Here is a 24,211-nt window from a genome sequence, read left to right as displayed (position 1 = left end):
ATGATAAAAATTTCATTTGGGTGCAGTGTAACATGACCGCGCAATTGTCATTCAAAGTGTGACAGCGCTGAAAACTGAAAAATGGCTTAGGCAGGAAGGGGGTGAAAGTGCCCTGTATTGAGGTGGTTAAAGCATGTTATACAGCACAGTGCTTGTGCTGTGTAATTTGTCCCTTTTTATCACCTGAAATACTTGGCTGATCCTGCCCCCCCCTGTAAACTGACCAAGGTTTATCATGGCTGCTGAGCCCTGATACCGTGGTCAGTTTACATGCCTCCTTCATCCGCAGCTCTCCTCTGTGCTCCTCCATCCTCTCCCCCCTCCCTCCCTGCCTGTCAGCTCCGATCTGCTCCTCGATCCTCCCCTCCTGCTGGAAAAATAACAGTGTTTTCTTTCTATGATTCCCTCTGTTAGATAACATGATGTTCCCCAGTGTATGTGATTTATAAAAATATGTTACCTAATACCCTATTTCAGAGCGCCGCCCGACACTCACATGACTACCCGCTGGTCTCCTCCTCCCAACTGACGTCAGCGGGGGATTCTCAGCCCCTCCCCCTGCAGCTGTCAGATTGGGAGAGGAGACCGGCAGGCAGTCATGTGAGTGCCGAACAGTGCTCTGAAATAAGGTATTAGGCAGCATATTGTTATGAATAGATAGATATAGAGAAAGAAAACCCTGTTACTGGCTTTACAACCACTTTAATGTTTATAGTATATGTTGGTTGTTGTATAGCTATGTTAATTATTATCCTGTGTACAGTTTGTACTGTTAGGGTAATATGATCAGGAGGGGGAATGTCCTCCTGTGGGGTATAAAGTATGTGTCTGAGTTTCAATAAACAATTGTTCCTTTGGAGTTTACCTCACATCTTGTCTGTGTCTGGGGTAAAAGGGCTGGTATTAGCTCTCGGTCTACTGGGAACAGTTTGGAGGGCAGGAGACACTCTTTGGTGGAAGGAAGGAAGGAAGCCAAGTGGTTCTGTCACAGTGGGGGTCAGTATGACAGGTGGGGAGAGTGTGATGGCTGAGGTAGAGTGTGACAGGTGGGGGGGAGTTTGACCAATGGGGGCAGTGTGACAGATGGGAGCAGTGTGACAGGTGGGGGCAGTGTGACAGGTGGGGGAGAGTGTGGGAGGGCAGTTTGACAGATGGGGGGCGTGTGACAGGTGGGGGGTAGTGTGACAGGTGGGGGGTAGTGTGACAGGCGGGGGGGACAGTGTGACAGGTGGGGGCAGTGTGACAGGAGGGGGGAGTGTAACAGGCGGCAGTTTGACAGATGGGGGGCGTGTGACAGGTGGGGGAATTGTGACAGGCGGGGGACAGTGTGATAGGTGGGGCCAGTGTGACAGGAAGGGGGAGTGTGACAGGTGGGAGGGCAGTTTGACAGATGGGGGGCGTGTGACAGGTGGAGGGCAGTGTGACAGGTAGGGGCAGTGTGACAGGTGGGGGGACAGTGTGACAGGTGGGGGCAGTGTGACAGGCAGGAGGCAGTGTGACAGGTGGGGTGGTGTGACAGGTGGGGGGCAGTGTGACAGGCGGGGGACAGTGTGACAGGTGGGGGAGAGTGTGACAGGTGGGGGCCAGTGTGACAGGTGGGGGAGCTTTATATAGCTCTGACATATACCGCAGTGCTGTAAAGAAAACACTGAGCCAGTCACATCAGTCTCTGAACCAGAGGAGCTTCTCCACCAGGTGGTGCTGTTTTGCAGGGTGCTGTTGGCTCAGTCTGCTGGGATCTCAGCTAGAGGAAACATCAAGCCTGGGCCTGTCCTGCAGGCTTCTCCCCCAGCCCCCATGCAGTGGGTTTTGGGAGATGAAGGTGGAGGCTCTCCAGAGGCACTGAGGCCTACTCCATGTGCTCAAGCTGCAATGGATCCTGGGCTTGTCCCTATGCAAGAGGAGTCCTTACCAGTCCTCCAGGATAGAGTGGTGAACAGACTTTGCCGCATTGCTAAAGAGGAACAGAAACTTTCTGTCATGACAGAAGATCTCAAGAAAAATAAATCTCTGCAAGTAAGTCTGGGAATAGTAAGAGGGAAGTCTCCAAGCTGAAGTCTCTGGAAGAGGCACTGAGAAAGCAGGAGAAGTTGGTTGCTTCTTTGAAGGAAAGCACCGGTGTGTTAAAAGAAAAGTGTAAGAATGAGGAGAGATGTCAATAGATGAAGGAGAGTGCCTGTGCCAGTACCAGCAAGAGGGTGGATGCCGCAGTAATGGCGACAGTATGGATGGGGGGTAAGCAAGTGGCTTCACATGGTGGCCCCAGTACTACCCCTGTCTCAGGATCTGTTGCACCCGAGTCAGTATCTGCCCCCCTCCCTCCCCAGCAGCCTGGGTCATCTCAGGAGGAGGTTGAGGAAAATAGCAGATTGCTGCAGACCATTATTGAAATGGAATTTCCCTTGAGTGGTGCCAACCCATTAGATGAAGATCATGGGAATGCAGGCATGTATCCAGATAGAGAAGTTTCTGCTGACTGTGAGGAGTCCCACTTGGACATTAACAGTGCAGAGAAGGAATGTTGCATGAACATTGAAAATGCAGAGCAGGAATGTCGCATGACAAACCAGATTTCAGAGGTTCCTATGCAGCCAGTTAATGTGTCATCTGTCCCAGTTATGAACTATGATAAGTGTTGTGTTGGGACAAAGTCGTGTTGCTGCTGGTGGAAGGGAGCCTGTTGTGTGATTTCACCTAACGCACCTTCTCCCATTAAACGCAGGAATGTGGTACAGCTCAGGTGGGAGGGAAAAGATATTCCACCTATCAGGAGGGTGGTTGTGGATAAGATCCTAGCCATGGGATTTAAAGCAGAGGATATTTATGCGCTTATCAGTCCGGCTGGTTCCTATTAATATGATTTATCATTTGTGCGTCCAGAGTCGCTGGATCTGTTTTGGGAGTGGTTTGAGCATGTATATAGGGACCAGCCGGACTGGAAGGGGCTTGTCCCCAAAGTTGTCTCACGTCAGCGCTTGATTAAGAATGTGACAATCCTGACAAGGAATGAGTCTATACCCCCCGAGGATTTATGGGTCTGGTTGAGAAGGTTTGGTGAAACATTGTGTCCCCTAAAAAAGATTGAGGATGATAGAGGAATCTGGACAGGTGGGTGGTCAGTGTCAATGAGGTTGAGTGTGCGTGGGAATGTGGTCCAGCATTTGCCCTCCTCTGCCTTTATTGGTAGAGATAGGATTACTGTCTTCTACCCTGGTCAACCTCAGCTGTGCCATAAATGTGGAGTCAAGGGACATTTCTCCTCTAAATGTCCAGAACAGAAGTGTTCTTTGTGTCAGGAACTGGGGCATCTGGCCAGGGACTGTAACATCATTAAATGTAACCTATGTGATAAGGTTGGTCACCCTTATAGCCGGTGCCCTGAGGCTTTGCACAATAAGCCAGAGTTAGTGGAGGAAGTTTTCTGTCTGGATAGAGAAGAGTCTGGGTTGGCTGAGATTGTACCAGGGGATCCTAGTGTCTCTGTCCCGTCAGAATCTGTGTCTGTGAGGCCCTCTGTGGTGTCAGTGTCCCCCCAGTCTGTGGTTCCCCAGTCAGTGTCAGAAAGTGTGGTTGTTAAGTCTGGGTCTGCACCTATTGTTTCTCCTAGTGTAGTGAAGGCAGTGGAGGGTGCTGAACCATCGTGTATGGTGGTGCCAACCCCTCCTGCTCGGCATAGCAGAAGTGCGGGTGGAGTGAGGGATGGATTGGATGATGGTGGAGGGGGAGGTGGGAAGGGCATGAGGGTGGCTGTTGCAGAATGCAAGGTGAATGATGTGGAAGTCGGGATGAATAATGTGGAAGTTGGGGCGAATGATGTGGGGGGAGGGGTTAATGGGGGGGTTTTGGAATCACATCCTGATGGCGATTAAATCTCAAAATGTTTCTTAGCCTGGATTGTGTTTAAGTTGAGGTTCGGGGTTTGTAGTTGTCATTAAAATATGTTTCTCTCTATGTAATCTTGTCAGGTAACGGTTTTCTTTACTTGCTGATGTAAGAAGCACGCTTGTTTTTGTTTAGTAGTTGTTTATTTTTGTGTAAATAGGTTTTTATTAATGAACTGTATGTTTGTGTGATTTTTTTAATAAAAAACTTACATTCTAATCTCCCTCCCACCTCCACAGTCATATACTATTATTATTATTATTACACATTGTGTTTCAGCCCTGATAAAGGAGAGCATGTTTTGCCCCTGAAATGAGTTGGCAGTTTTTGTTAATTATTAAAGCTGGCTTGGAATTTGGATTGGTGCCCCTTCTTTTGGTTTAATCACTTGCCGACCGCTTAACTGGGAAAATACGTCATTACTTTGACATTAAATACTGGGGTAATGGCCAGAGCTAGATGCCATAACCCCAGTATTTTATTTTCCCTTAGGTGATTCTCTTTCAGATAAAAGTGATTTCTGTGGCGGATTCGCCGCGGGATCACTTTTAGAAGTGATGGGAGAGGTGCCCCCCCTCCCTCCCGCCTCTTCCTGGTGGTTCCTGGACTTACGTTACCGATCGCTGAGTCAGGGAACCATCCAACGATGGAAGTATCTTCCCATAGAGATTATCGATGGCAAGATGGCCACCGCTCATGCCCTTGGAGGACCGGAGCAACATCATGATATCACTTCCGGTTCTCAGGCCATGTAAACATGGTTGTTGTTTTTTTTTTTTTTTTCTTAAAGCAAAAGTTTTTTTTTATTCTTTTGCTTTTAAGGGTAATGGAGAGATTTAGTGTCTCTTATTCCCCGTACACAAAATTGCACATTCCGACAACAAAATCCATGTTTTTTTTTCAGACGGATGTTGGCTCAAACTTGTCTCGTATACACACGGTCATACAAATCTTGTCGGAAATTCCGAACATCAAGAACGCGATGACGTACAACACGTACGACGAGCCGAGAAAAATGAAGTTCAATAGCCAGTGCGGCTCTTCTGCTTGATTCCGAGCATGCGTGGAACTTTGTGCATCGGATCGGAATTTACAAAAACTGATTTTGTTATCGGAAAATTTGAGATCCCGATCTCAAATTTTGTTTGTCGGAAATTCCGATGGAAAATGTTAGATGGAGCCTACACGCGGTCGGAATTTGCGACAACAAGCTCCCATCGAACATTTCCCGTCGGAAAGTCTGACCATGTGTATGAGGTATTAGACTTCAGATCTCTTCATAAAGAGGACCTGTCATGCTGTATTGTTATCGCAAGGGATGTTTACATTCTTTGCAATAGCAATAAAAGTGATCAAACATTTTTTTTCAAAGGAACAATGTAAAAATAAAAAAATGTAATAAAACTAATTTAAAATTCCGAACATTTGAAAATCTGAACATTTGAAAATTCGGAAATTTGAAAATTCAAAAATAAGAATTTATCCGAAGTTACGAATTATCCAAATTAATGAATGCCACATCTAAACAAATTAAACGGAACAAATTAATAATAAGTAATAATAATATTAAAAAGTTTTTATTATTATTATTATTGTTATTATTCATTATTATTCATTTGTTGCGTTCCATACGTTTAGATACGGCATTCGGTATTTCGGATAATTCGTAACTTTAGATAAATTTGTATTTGTTACGTTGATTAACAGCCAAAACCTATAATTTAATAGATAGTTATTATTTTCGGATTTTTTAATTTACGAATCTTCTGATTTTCTGATTTTCTGATTTACAAATTTACGAATTTTCAGAAGAATTTGTAAAATGGGTTTTCGTTAATTCGGATATTTCCAAATAAACAAATTTGTCGAAATTTGTTAAAAAACAAATTCGAAATAAAACAAATTGCACATGTCTACTGATCACTCGGTTCTGACAGCTCCCCGAGCAGAGAGCTGCAGACTGTCAGTCAGCAGCTCTCCGCTCTGCCCCCTCCTTGGTCACTGGAGTGCTGGGCTGTGGAGGGGCGGGGAGCGCGAGCCAGTGAGATGGCTATCAGTCCAGGGACTTGGCGGATCCATACTCCCATTGTCAGGATGACGTGGACCCTGGACTGACTTCTGTGACGCCAGCAGAGAATGGACTGCTGAAAACGGGTCACAGGAGTGCAAAACGAACTGCACTCTTGTGATCCATAGGAGAAGTCCAGACAAACGAGCTTTGGCTATACTTCTCTTTTAACATCATCTTTCATAATTTACATAAAAATTGGGGTATATATTATGTTTTTTTATTTTTTTATTATTCATTAAAGTGTATTTTTTCGGTTTATATATAATGACTCAACTTTCTCACCCACGAGATCAGCGGCTGCGTCCGCAAACGCATACTGTAATGTATTTAACTTACCCTTGTGCGGTACTCTCCCTTTTCTGTATTTCTCCTTGTTACTTCTGTTTAAAAACCAATAAAAATATTTAACAAAAAAAAAAAAAAAGTGTATTTTTTGCTAAAAATTGCGTTTTAAAAATGGCTGCGCAAGAACCATTTGACATAAAAAATTGCAATGATGTGCGCATGTGCGAGAGCTCCATCACGACTGCCTGAGCCGTTAGCTCCACGCCACCCCGGACCGACGAGCCGCACACACCACGCTGTGCCCCATCGGGAAGCAATCCACCAGCCCTAACGGATCCGGGAGCCTAAGGGGATCACTCTGGGATGTCCGGTCGCCCCGCATGATGGGACCTCGGGCCGCAATTAAACTCGGCGGTGAAGGATGGGAGTACCAAGATGGCCGCCGCCACTGATTCCACACAACCTCATGCGGCCTTCCCGGCCCGGGCACTGGAGAACAGGCAAGTCCTTGCCCCAGCAACAATGACTTACTCACAAGTGGCCCAGGGCAGCCCCAGCCTGTCCCAGGCGGCCCCTCATGACCTCCACATGCCCCAGGCCCCCTCCCCAGCATCCACAGAGTCCTTGCTCTGCCTCCACATGGAGGATTATGCATTATCTCCGTCCCGGCCTTCTCTTCTCCATTTATCTTCTAACCCGTCCCCAGGCTACTCAGTCAAGGACATCACCACACTACAAGAAGACCTTTTTGCTAAATTCTCCACACTCTTGGAGAGAGGACTAGCCAACACAGCAGCCCAAATCACTGACACCATTAAATCGGATCTCGTAAGCTTGGGTTCCAGAATGGAGGCCATGGAGGACAAAATAGATAATACAGTGACCAGAACCAACCAAAATGCAGCGCAAATTCAGACCCTGCAGGAACAACTTGATATGGCCCTCTCCAGTATCCACGACCTTGAAAATAGGTCCAGGAGATATCATTTTAGAATTTGAGGCCTACCTGAATCCTTCACCTATATCCCCCTCACTGTACGTGACATTATCTCAGAGCTCCTTCCAAACATACCGCCGCACCGTCTAGAACTGGACAGAGCGCATAGGGCCCTGGGACCCCCAGAAAAGATGGCACCCCAAGGGATATCATCGTTAAACTGCACTTTTATGCTGTCAAGGAGGAGGTCATGCGCCAATCTCGCATAAAGCCTAAACTACAGCACCAGGAGCACCAGATGAAGATATTCGCTGATCTGTCTCCATCCACCATTCAAAGAAGGAGATATCTCAAACCACTGCTTACGGTCCTAGCTCAACCGGACATTAAGTACCGCTGGATCTTTCCTTTCGCTGTGAAGTTCACGAATCATGGAAAAACACACTCCTTCTCCAGCCTTCTGTGTGGTGAGAAACTGTTTTTGAACCTTAAACTGATCTCACAGGAGGCACCCATGGACTTCTCCACGACATCCTCGGGGTCCTCCAAACCACCCCCTCCTGCTAGCCCGGTCTCCCCTCTTTGGAACAAGTGTCCTTTCAAGTGCAAGGAAGGAAGACCACCATAAGACGACGTCCCGAATTCCTCACTCCATTGCCCTCTCACGGGCACTTCCTTTTGGGACAGGAGTCCCTTCTGTTGATGGAGCTGGAGCTCCAAACCCAAGTTTTGGTTTGGTTCGGTCCCCAGTTTCCTGAACTACTTTGTTCCTCATGGTCCCACTCCCACAAGTTTACACTAGCCACAGCGGAGAGACTTCAGTAGCATACCGCCCACCAGCACTACAGCCGTTTCAGGAACAAGCTGTCTGTTTCCTCTCGCTTCCCATCTGGGAATTGAACCCGAACGGAACTGGAACCCCAGGGTGGGGGGGGTTTTCCCCCTCCAGGTCTAGTCCTTGACGATAAGGGAAAAAGGTCCAGATCTCTGGGGGTTTCTTGGCAACTTTTCATCAATGAGCCCTTCCTCCCCCCCTTCCTGATGATGGGGCCTGGATCCTTTTTGCCTCCTAGACTCTGGGTCTCTCCGGCCTGTTCCCCCTGCCCGGCAGGGGGGGGCGGGGGCCAGTGGGGATCCGGGGGCGTCTTGGGCGGGCTGGTTGTCCTCGAGTGACCATGTGTTTTTTCTTTTTTTTTTTTTATTTGTATTATATGTTATGTGAAAATAGTAGATTGCATCAAAGATTAGCATATATTAGTTGTGCAAAGTTTTTGTTTTATTCACAGTTTGTTGCAAGGATCCGGGGTGGCCCCCTTGCACCTCCACCCATTCCTTGGAAACTGAATGTGTTTCTCTGGCATGGGTTGTCGGTCAGCTCCTACGGGTGACTGACGATTAAGAGTAGGTGTTTGGCAGATATCCCCTCCGCCACTCGCCGTGGGTCTTGCTAGAAGACCCATGTCTTTGTTATCGTTTTTGTATTATTTCTCCCCCCTCTCTGTCCCCCATTTATTCTTCTTCTCTCTTCAAGCCTATCAAGGGGAGATGATTCCTTTCAGACTCCAAACCGCCAACAGACTTTTCAACCATCAACACCTTGAAGGTAGAAGTCGTCAAAGGGTAAGTGACTGCCAGTGGGATGCCCCCCCTCTGTTCTAAAGGCTGATGAGACAACAAAAGGAGTGGATCTCAGGGTGGCATCTCATAACGTTCAGGACCTGAATTCCCCTAGGAAAAGGAGAGTGGCATTCGAACACTACCGATCCCTTAAACTGGATGTAGTGCTGCTTCAGGAGAAGCACTTTCCGATTCGATACAACCCCAAATTCCTCCACTCACACTACCCGTCGTTTTTCCTAGCAAACGCACCAAACAAGACGAAAGGGGTAGCAATTCTTTTTTTAAAAAATAGCAAATTTTCCCACATCTCCGATTTCAGGGATCCATAGGGCAGGTTTATTCTTGTAAAAGGCACTATAGAGGGAATACTGTATTCCATAATTTCCTACTACGCCCCTAATAAGGGACAAGCCACATTCTTCCAGAACCTCTTTACAATTCTAAACCCCCTCCTGGAGGGCAAGATTATTTTTGGAGGAGACTCCAACGTTGCCTTTGACCAGGGACTAGATAAAATGAAACCCCTAAGGACCAGCTTACGCGCCCCACGAAACTGAGCAGCAGAATAGCTAAAATCCTCCACTCTAATGGCCTAGTTGACATTTGGAGGGAACTGAACCCCAAGAGAAGAGACTTTACACACTACTCATCCCCCAACCTATCCTACGCCAGGATTGACCATATACTAATCCCAACCAACCTCATACCCTTGATTAATAAGGCATCTATTGTGGACACAGCATGGTCGGACCACTCATTGGTCCTCCTGTCTTTGAGGAACACACTTACTAGGAAGCGTGGTTCATACTGGCGACCTAATGAATCGCTCCTTAGCGACCCTATACACACCAAGGTAATAGCAGACGCCATCAAAGATTATTTTCTCCTTTACTAGATCCTACAAGGGCATTAGGAATGTCTCACTAATTGAATCCAGCCTCAAGGTCATTACCAGATGATACCTTACCCCTGACAGACTAGCCAAAATGTTCCCTTCATCAGACCCCCAGTGCTTCCAAGGCTGCCAACTCACAGGCACCATGGCCCACATATGGTGGGAGTGTCCTAGATTAAGGCCATTTTGGAGCAAGATTTTCTCCCTGATCCTAAAAGTTTTGAATTTTCAGATCCCGAAAAACCCCAGCCATAGCCCTACTTAATGCAAATTTTCCCAAAACACCGAAACAGACGCACAATCTAGTACACTTCATTCTCCTTGGAGCCAACCTGACCATTGCCAGAGCTTGGAAACAACCCAAGGTTTCCTACAAGGCTGCTATACATAAAATATCCTGGATCATGTCTCAAGAAAAACTCACTAGCATTCTCCACAACACCAAATCGCAGTTTGAAGCTACCTGGGAACCATGGGCCCGTCATATGGGCATTCCCCTTATACCAGGAGTTCAACCGTAAAGTTCTTCGGCCCAACAGGGGCCTCATGATGCTTTCCTGTTGATAGGCTCTTTATACTCTACCCCTCTTTTTCACCCCCTTTTCTCCCCCCCTCCTTCACCCCTCCCCCTCTTAGCCTTCTAAAGTACACAGAGACACCCTCCGACATTAGCGCAACTTGTCCTTCATCCGGAGGACTAACCCGTTGGGGCTAGTGAATCAGGTTACAACAACCCTATTATTTTTGTTAGACTCCAGGCCTAACTAGTGATGTTATGAGAACTGGGGACTCATAGAGATTTGGCCAGGCACAGCATGATCCCATCAGGGGTGCTGGTGGAACCTTTCCTTGTCCTTTCTTACTTTTGTCCTTAGGCCATGCAGATACTATAAAGTTGGAGGAGCCATAATGGCTCCTAGGCTATATATCCTTCTGTTAGAGGTTTACCTGATGTCTGTTGTAGGTCTCTTGTATTTATTTCATGCCCAACGGGTATTGTTTTTTGTTTTATATTGATTTATATTTTTGAAATACAATAAAATATTTGAAAGAAAAATTGCAATGACTGCCATTGTATTCTTTAGGGTCCCTTCTAAAAAAAAAAAATATAACGTTTGGGGGTTCTAAGCAATTTTGTAGCAAAAAATACAGATTTTTACATAAACTTGCTTTTTGCGTAAACAAGTGTCAGAAAAAGGCTGGGTACTGCTCTGAGTGACATTCTTGGGTGCCCATTGGAGGGTAGCCTTGGTTGCATGTTAGCCGCCTAACCAGAACCAGTGAATTTCTCAAATGATTGTCACCATTCCCTTTACTACTCTGTAGTAGGGATGCACCAATACCATTTTGTTCACAACGAGTAAGTGTACCAATACTTTTTTTTTTTTAAGTACTCGTCGATACCAATCACCGATACCAGCAAAATTTTTATTTGCGCTTTTTTTCAATGTGAAATGTGTAAATATATGTTAAAGGTGTAAAAATATTAAGGAACAAAGCAAACAAAAAAAAGTTTTAATTAATAATAGTTTATAAAACAGAAGTGAACAAAAGAAAAAAATCAGCAGGAAAATAATAATTAAATGGAGGAGAATAAGGAGGTAATTAAAGCTGATTGGAGTAAATTAAGAGGTAATAGGGATTAAATAGAGGAACATTTAATAAACAACAACAACAAAAAATTTTGTACTTGACAGGTTGCTTTAAACTGACTTCATCTACAGATCAAAGTTCATCCCTTTGATCTGTAATGAATAAACAGAAAGATACCAAAAGAAACAATGTTTCTTTTTGTCTTTTTTTTCAGTAGCTGAGGAATGTTGTTGATAAACATTGCCCGGCTGCTTTTTTTTTGTTGACAGCTCCTATTGCCAGCGTTCTGTCAAAAGGGCCAACTCGCGAAAAACCAAAATGTCACTTTCAGTGATTCTCTAGCACCCGTAATTGGGGATTTCGACGAGTTGGCTGTTTTCATAGAGCACCAACAGCGTATACACTACGGTACAGGACCAGTTGGCCCTTTTGACAGAACACCGGGTAAGGAGGAAAAAAGTTGTCGCCGCTTTGGAGGCAGTCATGTTGTTGGTTATTAGCGGGCAGGACTAACAATGTTTACTCATTATAGCATGTACCGTAGTGTATACACTGCTGGTGTTTTGGGAAAATAGGCAACTCATCAAATTCTCCAATTACTGCTGTTTCAGCTGCCACCGGAAGTGACATAGTTGGAGATTTTTATGAGTTGACTCTTTTGACAGCACACGGGACTTCCTTTACAATTCAGCTGTCAACAGGGAACCACTGACAGCTGAATGAGTCATCAGTTGCTAAGGATGCGGCGGCCCCACTCCTTGACAGCCAATAATTGCCGTCTTCCCAGGAATCCCGCTGACAGCTGAAAGAACTGTGCCTGAAAATATCTGTTTCAGGTATCGGAGCATTTGCACGAATACCAAAACTCGTGTAAATGCTTAGTTTCGGCACTGATACTGGCATGGGTGCAACCCTACTCTGTAGCAATAAGTATTGGAGCCCCAGCACCTTTTGGATCTATCTTCTCCCTAGAAGATTCCAAATACTGTATCTCCACAAATCCATTAGAGGTAATAGTGTTGCTTCCAAAAGGAGGTCACACAGGAAGATGATAACTGAGCCTCCTTATTCCCCATAGTGGTGCTCAATGCTCTTACCATCTCATCCTCCCCATTAATGATCACCAGGTGAGCCGACTTTTTCTCACATTCTTCTTTGGCGGAATTCCATGGTATTAGTTTCGAGGACCTGTAGTAACAGCTGAGATTATAATACCCCCAGGTCGTATTACACAATGGCTGAGAAGAGCCTGAAAAAGAGAGGGGGGGGTGTAAAGTGACAATGACAATAGCCCAAGTGGGTTATGTTGATATGATTACAGTAAACGGAAAACCATGTAATAATTGATACATCTCAGACTATCGGGATCTTTTTGAATTGTATCAAGTTTTCATTAAAGGATAATGCAGCTCTTAACTATTAACATGACGGTGCTGTATACAGGAGGTCCCCGAGTTATGAACCTCTGACTTGCGAACAACTCTTACTTACAAACAGGAGGCGGCATGATGTTCTGCGCATGTGCGGCCACTTTTCAATGGCGGGCACATCAGAAACCATCGGAAACCATCGGAAAACGACGTCTGCGCATGCGCGGCTACTTGACAGAACATCGGAAAACATCAGAAAATGACGTCTCTGCCGTTCTGCGCATGCACTTCCGACTTCAGAACAAACCGGCAGTCCCTAACCTGTTCGTAACTCGGGGACTGCCTGTACTGTATATGCTATGTGGTGGAAAGTTTTTGAACATCTGACCATTACACCTACACTTACTGGCCAATTTATTAGGTACACCTGTTCAATTGCTCGGTAACACAAACTGGTAATCAGCCAATTACATGGCATCAACTCAATGTATTTAGGCTTCTAGACATGGTAAGGACAATTTGCTGAAGTTTAAACCGAGCATCAGAATGGGGAAGAAAGGGGATTTAAGTGACTTTGAATGTGGCATGGTTGTTGGTGCCAGACAGGCTGGTCTGAGTATTTAAAAAACTGATGATCTACTGGGATTTTCACGCACAACCATCTCTCGGATTTACAGAGGATGGTCCGAAAAAGAGAAAATATCCAATATGGACCAAAATCTCTGAGGAAAGTTTCCAACTCCTTGTTGAATCTATGTCATGAACGTAAGTTTGACTCGAATATCGGGTGTTCGCCCGTTCGCTGAATTTAGAACATTATGGGGCGTTCGTGGGAAATTTGAGAGCCCGAGGAACGCCCCATAATGCACTGCGAGACCGCCAATGAACTGCGAGATTGCATTGATGGCTGCCGATTGGCCAAAGCATGCACCTAACCTGCATGCTTTGGCCGATCACAGCGCTCTCTGCTGTGAGAGCTATGATTGGCCAAAGGCAGGGTGCCTTGGGCCAATCATGGCTCGGGGGCTAAGTCCACACCCCACACTATGTAAGGCTGCTTACATGGCGGCCGTACATAGTGTAATGAATGAGAGCAGCAAAATTACATTTCTAAAGGAAAAAATAGCATTGAAAACTGCTTGCAGCTGTAATGTATTGCCGGATCCCGGCACTATACATACAAATTGTTGAAAAAAAAAAATGTCGAGTTTCCCCCCCCCAGTCCATTACTAGGCCCTTTGGGTCTGATAGGGATATTAAGGGGAACCCTGCCACAAAATTATTTATTTTTTTAAATGGCGTGGGGTCCCCCCCAAAATCCATACCAGGCCCTTCAGGTCTGGTATGGATTTTAAGGGGAACCCTGCACCAAAATTTAAAAACAAATGGCATAGGGGTCCCCCCAAAATCCCCAAAATCCATATAAGACCCTTGCCTGAGCACACAACCTGGCAGGCCGCAGGAAAAGGGCTGGGGACGAACAGTACCAGGCCACATGCCCTCAACATGGGGAGGGTGCTTTGGGGTACCCCCCAAAACACCTTGTCCCCATGTTGATCGCGACAAAGGCCTCTTCCCCACAACCCTTGCCCGGTGGTTGTGGGGGTCTGCGGGTGAGGAGGCTAATCGGAATCTGGAAGCCCCCTTTAACAAGGGGGCCCCCAGATCCCGGCCCCCTTATTTGAATGGGTATCGGCTACATTGTACCCCTAGTCATTCACAAAAAAACTGTCAAAAAAGTAAGAATGACAGGACAATTCCTTTAATAAAAAAAAAAGTCATAATCACAGCGCCCGACGACCCGAGAAAAAAAAATGGAAAAACTCCTCTTCCATGGGAGGCATCCCACTGACTGCCATCTTTTTGCTTTGATAGCCCTTATATAGCTGAGAGCGAGGCCACCTGTTGATGTAAACAGGTGACCCCGCCCCCCTCTGACATCATGGGACATTGCATGATTTCAAAAGGCGGCGGGTCACCCGTTTACGTCACGGGGTTGCCCCCATCCTCAACTATATAACAGCTGTCAAAGCAAAGAGACAGCAGTCGGCAGGACGCCTCCCATGGAAGAGGAGTTTTTACATTTTGGTTTTTTTTCTCGGGTTGTCGGGTGCTGTGATTGAAGATGAATGGACAAAGCGGGATACTTTTTGACACTTTTTTGGTGAATGGATAGGGGTACAATGTACCCCTACCCATTCACATGGGGGGGCGGGATCTGGAGGCCCCCTTGTTAAAGGGTGCTTCCAGATTCCGATAATTCCCCTGCCCGCAGACCCCCACAACCACCGGGTAAGGGTTGTGGGGAAGAGTCCCTTGTTCCCATCAACACTGGGACAAGGTTTTTTGGGGGGGACCCAAAAGCACTCTCCCCATGTTGAGGGCATGTGGCCTGGTACAGTTCAGGAGGGGGGGGCGCTCTCTCCTCCCCTTTTTCCCGCTTTTCCTGTGGCCTGCCAGGTTGTGTGCTTGGATAAGGGTCTGGTATAAAATTAGGGGGGAACCTCCACGCTATTTTTTTTTTTTAAATTGGCACGGGGTTCCCCTTAAAATCCACATCAGACCTGAAGGACCTAGTATGGTTTTTGCTGGGGGACCCCCACGCCATATTTTTTTCATTTTGGTGAGAGGTTCCCCTTAATATTCATACCAGACCTGAAGGGCCTGGTATGGATTTTGGGGGGGATCCCACGCCATTTTAAAAAAATTTTGGCACAGGGTTCCCCTTAATATTCATACCAGGCCCAAAGGGCATGGTAATGGACTGGGGGAGGGGGCCCACGCCATTTTTTTCAATGATTTTTATCTATATTGCTGGGATCCGACAATACATTACAGCCGCAAGCAATTTTAAATGACATTTTTTCCTTTAGAAATGTCATTTTGCTGCGGTACTGTTATAAACACGGGAAAAATGCCCCACTTTACAGGCATACAATAGACACCCCCGGGCACAATATTTAAAGGAATATTTCGTTTTTATTGTTTCACTTTACGCATTATTAAAATCACAGCTCCTGAAAAAACTGCAGTTTTAAAAACTTTTTTTGCATTGATACATGTCCCCTGGGGCAGGACCAGGGTCCCCAAACACTTTTTATGGCAATAACTTGCATATAAGCCTTTAAAATTAGCACTTTTGATTTTTCACGTTCGTGTCCCATAGACTTTAACGGTGTTCGCACAAATTTTTTGCCTGTTCGCATGTTCTGCTGCGAACCGAACGGCTCAACCCTAGTCATGAAGAATTAAGGCAGTTCTGAAGGCAAAAGGGAGTCCAAACCGGTACTATCAAGGTGTCCCTTATAACGTGGCCGATGATTGTATATGAGTTTGCTGAACAACCCATTTTTCAAAACCATGACCACATGGAGGTAACCTCTACTCTTCTGAGAAGGCTTTCCATAGGATTTTGGAGAGTGTCTGTGGGAATTTGTGTCCATCTGTAAGATCGGGTACTGATGTTAGATGAGAAGATCTGGCTCACAAGTGCCATTCCGTAGAGTTGAGGACACTACACATGGCAGTGTGGTGGGCTACATACCACTGTGTACCTCTCATGGTCACAGTTCCATGAACTGAATAGAGATGGGACGAACACCCCCCAGTTCAGTTTGTTTCAAAACTTTCGAACATCACAAAAGTTCAGAGCCGAACAATGAACCCCATTGAAGTCTATGGGATCCGGACTGGAAAAATCAAAGTGCCCATTTTGAAAGCTTATATGCAAGGTATTGAGCATACAAAGGGTATGGGGGTCTGGGTACTGCCCTGGGGGACATGTATCAATGCACATTTTTTCTTTAACAAAGATGATTTTTAAAGGAACAGTGATTTTGATGATGCTTAAAGTGGAACATTAAAAATGACACATTCCTTTAAATATAGTGCCTGGGGGTCCCCTTAGTCTACCTTAGTGGTGCATCTGTACCGTGTATAGAACCTGCTGCAACAAAAATGACATTTATAAAGAAAAAAAATGACATTTAAATATTTTCCCTGCAAGTCTTGGGGAGCCAGTCTGTATGATGGAGCACAATTTAGTGCTCTCGGAACATGATTAGAGATAGATTGGATAAACTCTGGTGTACTTTCGCAGACTTTGGATAGAAGTAACAGGTGTGGAAAAATTGGTCTTTGGGTGTTGGTGGTGCCTTCACACCTTAACCCTTTAGGCCCCTTTCACACGAGGCGGACTCCGTTTCTACAGAGCCCGCCTCGGTCCGCCGGCTCAGCGGGAGATCAGTCCGTTGATCTCCGCTGAGCCGGCGGATGACAGGTCCCTCTCTGCTCACTGAGCGGGGAGGGGCTTGTCAGGCGCCGCTGCCGCCTATGGAGGGATCGGACGAAAATGGACAGCATGTCCGTTTTCATCAGATCTCATCCGATCCGCCAGCGACGGACCTGGACGTAGGGCCATCTGTCTGCTTTTCAGCGGATCGGACCGGGTCGGATGTCAGCGGACATGTCTCCGCTGACATCCGACGCTCCATAGACTAACATGGAGCGCCCGTTCAGGTCCGCTGTCAAAACTGACAGGCGGACCTGAACGGTCCGATCGTGTGAAAGGGGCCTTAGAGGTACTCTTGATGAAAGCAGGAATTGTCCTTGCTGTAAAAAATTTTAATTATATGCACCTGTCGAACAGGTGCATAAAAATTGGTCATTGGGTGTTAATTGTGCCCATGAAACCTTTACCAAAACATTTCTTCCAGATAAAATCAACACCCACAAAGCTAGGCAGCCTAGCCAGTCTTGCAGAGATTCCGCCTCCCAACAATACTTAATTGGCAACATCTGCATCAGGGGCTTGATAGATGCTGTTAATCCAGGAATGATTCCTTTTGATTAATGTCAGCCGGTAAATGGACACACACTTTTATTTGTCACAAAACCTCCGGCAGCACTGAATGCCCATTTGGAAAGCACGCTGTATGCAGGGCAGCTCAATTACATACTGGGCAAGTTCTGGCCAGGGGTCTATTCTCATGACCCAGTGACCAAGTGGGTTGTCAACTGGAAAGCTCTCCATGTTTGTTTTCGCCCCTGGATAATCTCCCACCATATGATGCAGATGCTGCTGATGGGATGTGGAAGCTGACAGCCCTGAACGCCAAGGATTAAAAAAATGTTGAAATGCATCACTGAGGCGACCCCCTTCTCCACTGCTCCTCCTTTGACCAACAAAAAAAACTAGCTTTTCCAAGAGGCTGTAACCTACTAGAGTTGGGAAAGGTATCATATAAACTCCTCTTTAAGGTGTCCCCTCAAGATATTTCATCCTCTGCTCCCTCTGTGGGGACGGGATAAGTTCTGAGACTTTTCCCTTGTAATGGTGGTCAAGGAGAGTTGGCAACCAATAATGACCCTTCTTCTTTTGCAGGCTTTGAAGAATAAGGGAGCCCATACACTGCAGCCATGAGAAGTAGAGTCCTCGTGGTCTCTTCCCAGCCACGTACTACTCCCAAGGGTTCTGGGTAGACGTTCAATTAGTTTCGCTCCGAATACAAATTTGGATTAAATGTTTGGTTATTCGGAGATTCGGATGTAACCAAATCTCCGAATGAAATAGTGACAAATAGTAATGAATTTAGTTGAAATCCGTTAAAATTTGCTTTGTTTATTCGTCGTTTTCTAACAAATTCCAACTATTCAGAACAATTAGAATCTGATCAGCCGATCCGAATTCTGTGTGAAGAAATAGCTGGTTGTTAAGCAGCGGGCCGAGAAGTGAGCCATGGGTCATCATCTGTCAGCGGACTTCCCCACTGACAGATGAGTGTAAAGAAAACATTGCAGGCATTGCCCGGCAATAGAAAAATGTTTAAAAATCGTCACCACCCCTTCTGATGTCATGTGGCCTGGTTCAGGAGGAGGGGGGGGTGGCGCTCGCTCGGCCCCTTCCCTTTCCTGACCTGCCAGGCTGCATGCTCGGATAAGGAATTAGTTAGAAAATGAATAAATTAAACAAATTTTAATGAACAGGAAATTAAATTTAAGGAAAACAAAACAAAACTAAATGGATGCCGAAACCAAAGTAAACGAATTCCACAGCGACACAAAATTAGTAACATAACGAATCTATCCAAAACTAAACAAATTTTTCCATTCTGAACATGTCTAGTTCTGGGGACGTTAGACCATCTCTTATGCCCCGTACACACGGTCGGATTTTCCGATGGAAAATGTCCGATCTGAGCATGTTGTCGGAAATTCCGACCGTGTGTGGGCTCCATTGGATTTTTTCCATTGGAATTTCCGACACACAAAGTTTGAGAGCATGCTATAAAATTTTCCGACAACAAAATCCGTTGTAAGAAATTACGATTGTGTGTACACAAATCTGACGTACAAAGTGCCACGCATGCTCAGAATAAATAAAGAGATGAAAGCTATTGGCCACTGCCCCGTTTATAGTCCCGACGTACGTGTTGTACGTCACCATGTTCAGAACGATCGGATTTTCCGACAACTTTGTGTGACCGTGTGTATGCAAGACAAGTTTGAGCCAACATCCGTTGGAAAAAATCCTAGGATCTTGTTGTCGGAATGTCCGAACACAGTCCGACCGTGTGTACGGGGCATTAGGGTTTAACGTATGTCTGCCTCTGCTTCAATGCCTCCAAAACTGCCAGAATCCTCCTCCCTCGCCTCGTGTGTGTTTTGTGGCTTTGCAAGAATGGTGTCTGCATAAATCGGGCCTTGAGAGGAAAGGAAGTCCTCCTCTTCCTCCCGCTGCTCTGCTTTGAGTGCCCTGTTCATAATGCCATGCAGAGTCTGCTTCAGCAGATACACAACAGGGATTGTGTCACTGATGCATGCATTGTCACGGCTCACCACGCCTCCTCAAATGGTGACAGTGCATGCATTCTTTATCTGCAGCCATCGGCGTGGGGAAAAGAAGCTGAGCCACCCTGAGCCTGTTGTGCCATACACAGGTACTTGCTGATGGCCCTCTGCTACATGTGCAGCTGCTGCAGCATTGCTAAAGTTGAATTCCACATGGTGGACATGTCACAAATCAGGCAGTTTACAGGCAGGTGGAATCTTGCTGAATTTCTGCCAACCAAACACTGTCTGTGAAATCGCTACAGACTCTTCTGGCCTGCTTTAGAAGATCTTGCAACCCTGGGTACTTGTTTAAGAAATGCTGCACCACGAAATTGAGGATATGTGCCAGAGGCATGGCACATGTGTCAACTTTCCCTGTCAAAGAGCAGACAGGAGGTTTGTGCCATTATCACACACCACCATTCCTGATCAAGCCTGTGTGGCATGAACCACCTCTGGGCCTGCACCTGTAGAGCTGAAAGAATCTTTGCTTCAGTGTGGTTCCTGTCTCACAGACACACCAGCTGAAGCACTGCATGGCATCTTTTAGCCTGACTTATTAGTTGAATAGATAAAACAAAGGAGAATGGCGGCACATCCTGAAGTAAAATCAAAAATGTATCGAAGATCCATAAAATCAAAGAACATGACATGACTGACATACATCAATCCAATAAGGTGCTCAGTGGATGCATTTCACACAAATGTGCTTAGTATGAGTAAGCACGTTTGTGTGAAACGCGTCCACTGAGCACCTTATTGGATTGATGTATGTCATGTTCTTTGATTTTATGGATCTTCAATACATTTTTGATTTTACTTCAGGATGTGCCGCCATTCTCCTTTGTTTTATCTGGATTTCTCTGGCTGTGGCCAGGCAGGCACCCAAACTCCTCCAGAAGCTCATCAGATCCCAAGAGATGGCTTTGAGCGGTGTGAACCCAGATCTCTCTCTCTCTCATTATTCATTGAATAGCCCCTTGAAGGCTTAGGGGGTACTGGTGGTTCATAGGACAATTCAGCAGAGGAGGGCATGGAGGAGGAGGAGGAGGGGGTGGAGCTGACAAATCTCACATCATCACCACCAGCTGTATGGAGACGTGGCAGCAAAACAAGCTCCAGCACTGATCCCTGTCCTGCATCCTTCGAAGTTGCAAGCAGAGTTACCCAGTGTGCTTTGAATGAAATATATTGTCCCTAACCACGCTTGCTGCACCACGTGTCAGCAGTAACATGGGCAATGCTGCTGACTGGCTTGCCCAACAGTGCCTTCCATGTGAAGGTACAGAGCTGGAATGGCCTTATGTGCAAAGAAATAGCCACTGGTAACCTGCCATTGTGGTACAGCACATTCTGCAAATTGACAGAAGGGGGCAGAATCCACCAGATGGAAAGGCAGGAGTTGTAAAGCCAGCAGCATGGACAAGCTGGAATTTAGATGCTGGGCATGTAGGTGGCAGTGACTGTATTTTTCTTTCTTTTTTTTTAATTTTTATTTAAGATTTTACAGAGAAACAACAAAGAACATGAGAAAATATATTCTCAGAATACATTCAGTATAACAAGTGGATCGCTCAAGATCAGACGTACATGTAATATCCCAAATACACATATATATGAGTATGTAAATTATTGTCCAAATATATAATGGTTATATAAGAAAGTCAACTGAAGAGTAACTATGCAGTATTTATATTCAGTTCTTGTTGCAACTAAAGTAATGCTTGGTATCAGTTGGTAATCACATATGTAGATCTGTGCTATCAAACAGTGTTACTAGGTGCACAATGCTAATAAATGTGTATTACCCACAGTATATCAGATAGGGAAGTAGAAGGTGCTTCGGAGGTTTAGAGTCCGGAAAGGCAGTCCAGATTTATGCTTCTGGAGTCCATGAGCCAGGGTTCCCAATTATTGTAAAACTTTGTGGTGGAGAGCTTGGCTTTGGAGAAGAAGTATTCCATTTTGAGTTGGTTGTTTAAGGTTGTGATTACGTCTTGGAGAGATGGAGGTTGAGGAGATTTCCGTTTTCTGGCTATCGCCAATCTTGCAGCAATGAGGATGTGCGTGGCAATGGTTTGAAATTGACTAGGCCACGTGGGAATTGCCAGGCCAAGTAGAAAATACACTGAGGATAAGTCAATTGTCATATGGGTGATTGAGTGGAGGAGAGTTTGCATTTGTGTCCAGAAATTTTGTAGAGTTGGGCACTCCCACCAAATGTGGAGCAGAGTACCTGGCAGACCGCAGTTTCTCCAGCACAAGTGAGAGGTGTTGGGGTAAATCTTAGAGAGTCTGGTAGGAGTATAATACCATTGTTGAAAGAGTTTTTGCAATGACTCCCAGTGTGTAGTACAGTGAGAGAGTTTTAAGGGAAGCGACAATGCTTTGTACCATTGGTTCAGTGAGTGGACTGAGGTAATGTGCGTTGACCAGAAAGTTATTTGTTTCTGGATGGAGTCATCAGATGATTGTGAAAGGAGATCATAGATGTGTGAGATAACTTTCAGTAGTTTATTGGGAGAATCGTAGAATTGTATCAGGGGATGAAAGATGGTGTCTTGTGTAATCCAATGGGTTTTTGTAAGCAAAGATCTAATCCTGAGGTATACATAGAACGTACTTGCAGAGAGGCCATACGTGGTTTGGAGATTGGCAAAAGACAGTAAGCCAGCTGAGTTGAAGAGGTTTCCTATAGTGTAGACCCGCATTTATCCATGGTTGTAATTGTATATCTGGGGTGATGAGTGAAATGGTGTTAAGTGATAAATGTGACAGGATCGCTTTTGGGGGGTATGCCTTTCAACATTTGCGGATAGCTGACCATACTCTCAAGGAGGCAGTAATTGTGTCTAACGGGAAATGTCCATGCATTGGATCTAAGAGTAAGGCACCAAGGAACAGTTTTGGGTCTTTGGTAAGTATTACTGATTCTATTTGTTTCCAGTTGGATTGAGTAGATGTCCACTAGTTTTTTAAGTTGATCCAGCAGAACTGCTCAGTAATATAAGCGTATGTTCGGGGCTCCGATTCCTCCCATTCGTGATGGGGTCATCAGATTGTTTTTTTTTATCCTGGGGCATTTCTGTTGCCATATAAAGGTATTAATAAGAGCTTGGATAGTTCTTATGTGCACAGGCAGGAATGGAATAGGTAACGTCTGGAAAATGTATAAAATATGTGGAAGCAGAAACATTTTGGCTAGAGCAATTCTACCCGCCCAAGACACAAAAGGATGGTGTAGTTCTTTAGATATACGTTTAAGCTTTTCTATGAGGTCTGCTAAGTTGGATGTAGGAGAGTTCTACTAGGTGAGGTTAGGCGGATTCCTAGGTACAATATGGTGGAGTCATGGGACCATGAGAATGGAGAGTGCTGCGTAATGTATTGTACATTGTGCTTATCCACTATGATTTATTTTATATAAAGATATGGCATTGAATTGGTCGAGGATATGTTGTATTTCAAGGAGAGAGTGTTTTGGATTTGAAAGGGCAATTATGATATCATCCGCATATAGGCCGATTTTATGTTCTGTGGTGCCTATATTTATGCCTGGGAACATGGGCGTGGAGCGGATCTTTTGAGCCAGGGGTTCCATAATCATGGCAAAGATTAATGGGGATAGTGGGCACCCCTGTCTTGTGCCATTTGTGATGTTAAAGGGATTAGAGACAACCCCTGAGGTCCAGATTTTCGCACTTGGGGATGACTATAGGCTAAGAATGACATTCAGAAACATTCCAGATAGACCAAATTTGCGTAGGACAGCTTTGAGGTAAGTCCATTGCACTCTATCGAAGGCCTTCTCTGCATCCAGAGATAGGAGCAGAGAAGGCATTCTGGTGTGTTCCACCCATTATATGATGTCTATGAATCGTCGGGTCCCGTCTGAAATTTGTCTGCCGAGAATAAAGCCGACCTGATCAATATGTATGATTTGGGGCATAACCAAGGAAAGGCGGAGGGCTAAAAGTTTTGCATAGAGCTTTGTGTCTGTATTAAATAAGGATATGGGTCTGTAATTTGCTGGGGATTCTGTTGATTTACCCGGTTTAGGAAGTGTTACTATTAGGGCTTCCAGAGATTCCCTAGGGATTATCCCAGAGGATACATAGTGATTATATGTGGTACATAAATGAGGGGACAAAATATCATTAAAGTGTTTATAGTATTCATTGGGGAATCCGTCAGGACCCAGGTCTTGGTGGAGGGGGAAGGGTTTTGATGGCTTTGCGAACTTCATCTTGGGTGAAGGGGGCTGATAAGGCTGTAAGTTGTTCGCTGGATACTGAAGGTAGCTGTATAGAGGAGAGTAAAGCATTTATATCTTCAGTGCGTGGAGGGGTGGTATCATTTGCGTCTTGTAAATTGTACGATTTGGCATAAAAAGATGCAAATGTGTTAGCTATGTCTAAAGGGTTTGTCATGGATGCATTTTGTGAATTTAGGAGGAAGGGAATTTTTGATTGGATTTGTTGTTTTTTATTACTTAGTGAGTATGATTGTAGTTTTAATCGTTTGATGTAATAGTCAAACCTGCGATGTAGGATTTCTCCTAGCTTGCATCTGTGGAGTTTAAGTTCATTAGTGGTTGTTTGATTGGGTGAGGCCTTATTTGTTTGTTCTAGGATTTTGATCTTGCGGAATAGTGAGTCTATCTCATTTGATTGTCGTTTGTGTTCTTGAGCTCCAAACTTGATAAGAATACCTCGTAGAAAAGCTTT

At 45.3% G+C, this 24,211-nt stretch overlaps 1 protein-coding gene across 1 annotated transcript in view; it reads right to left on the bottom strand.

The window, feature by feature from the left end:
* The window catches only part of LOC141133703 (uncharacterized), a 125,769-nt gene that overhangs the window by 30,871 nt on the left and 70,687 nt on the right, over window positions 1-24,211 (bottom strand). The window contains exon 8 of the mRNA XM_073623200.1: window positions 12,381-12,532. Coding sequence (XP_073479301.1) covers window positions 12,381-12,532 — 152 coding nt within the window. The remainder of the gene's footprint in view (window positions 1-12,380; window positions 12,533-24,211) is intronic.

Source organism: Aquarana catesbeiana, linkage group LG03, assembly GCF_042186555.1.
Source record: "Aquarana catesbeiana isolate 2022-GZ linkage group LG03, ASM4218655v1, whole genome shotgun sequence".
NCBI lineage: Eukaryota > Metazoa > Chordata > Amphibia > Anura > Ranidae > Aquarana > Aquarana catesbeiana.
The sequence above is the reverse complement of the archived record's forward strand: the minus strand, read 5'-3'. Positions and strand labels throughout refer to the sequence as shown.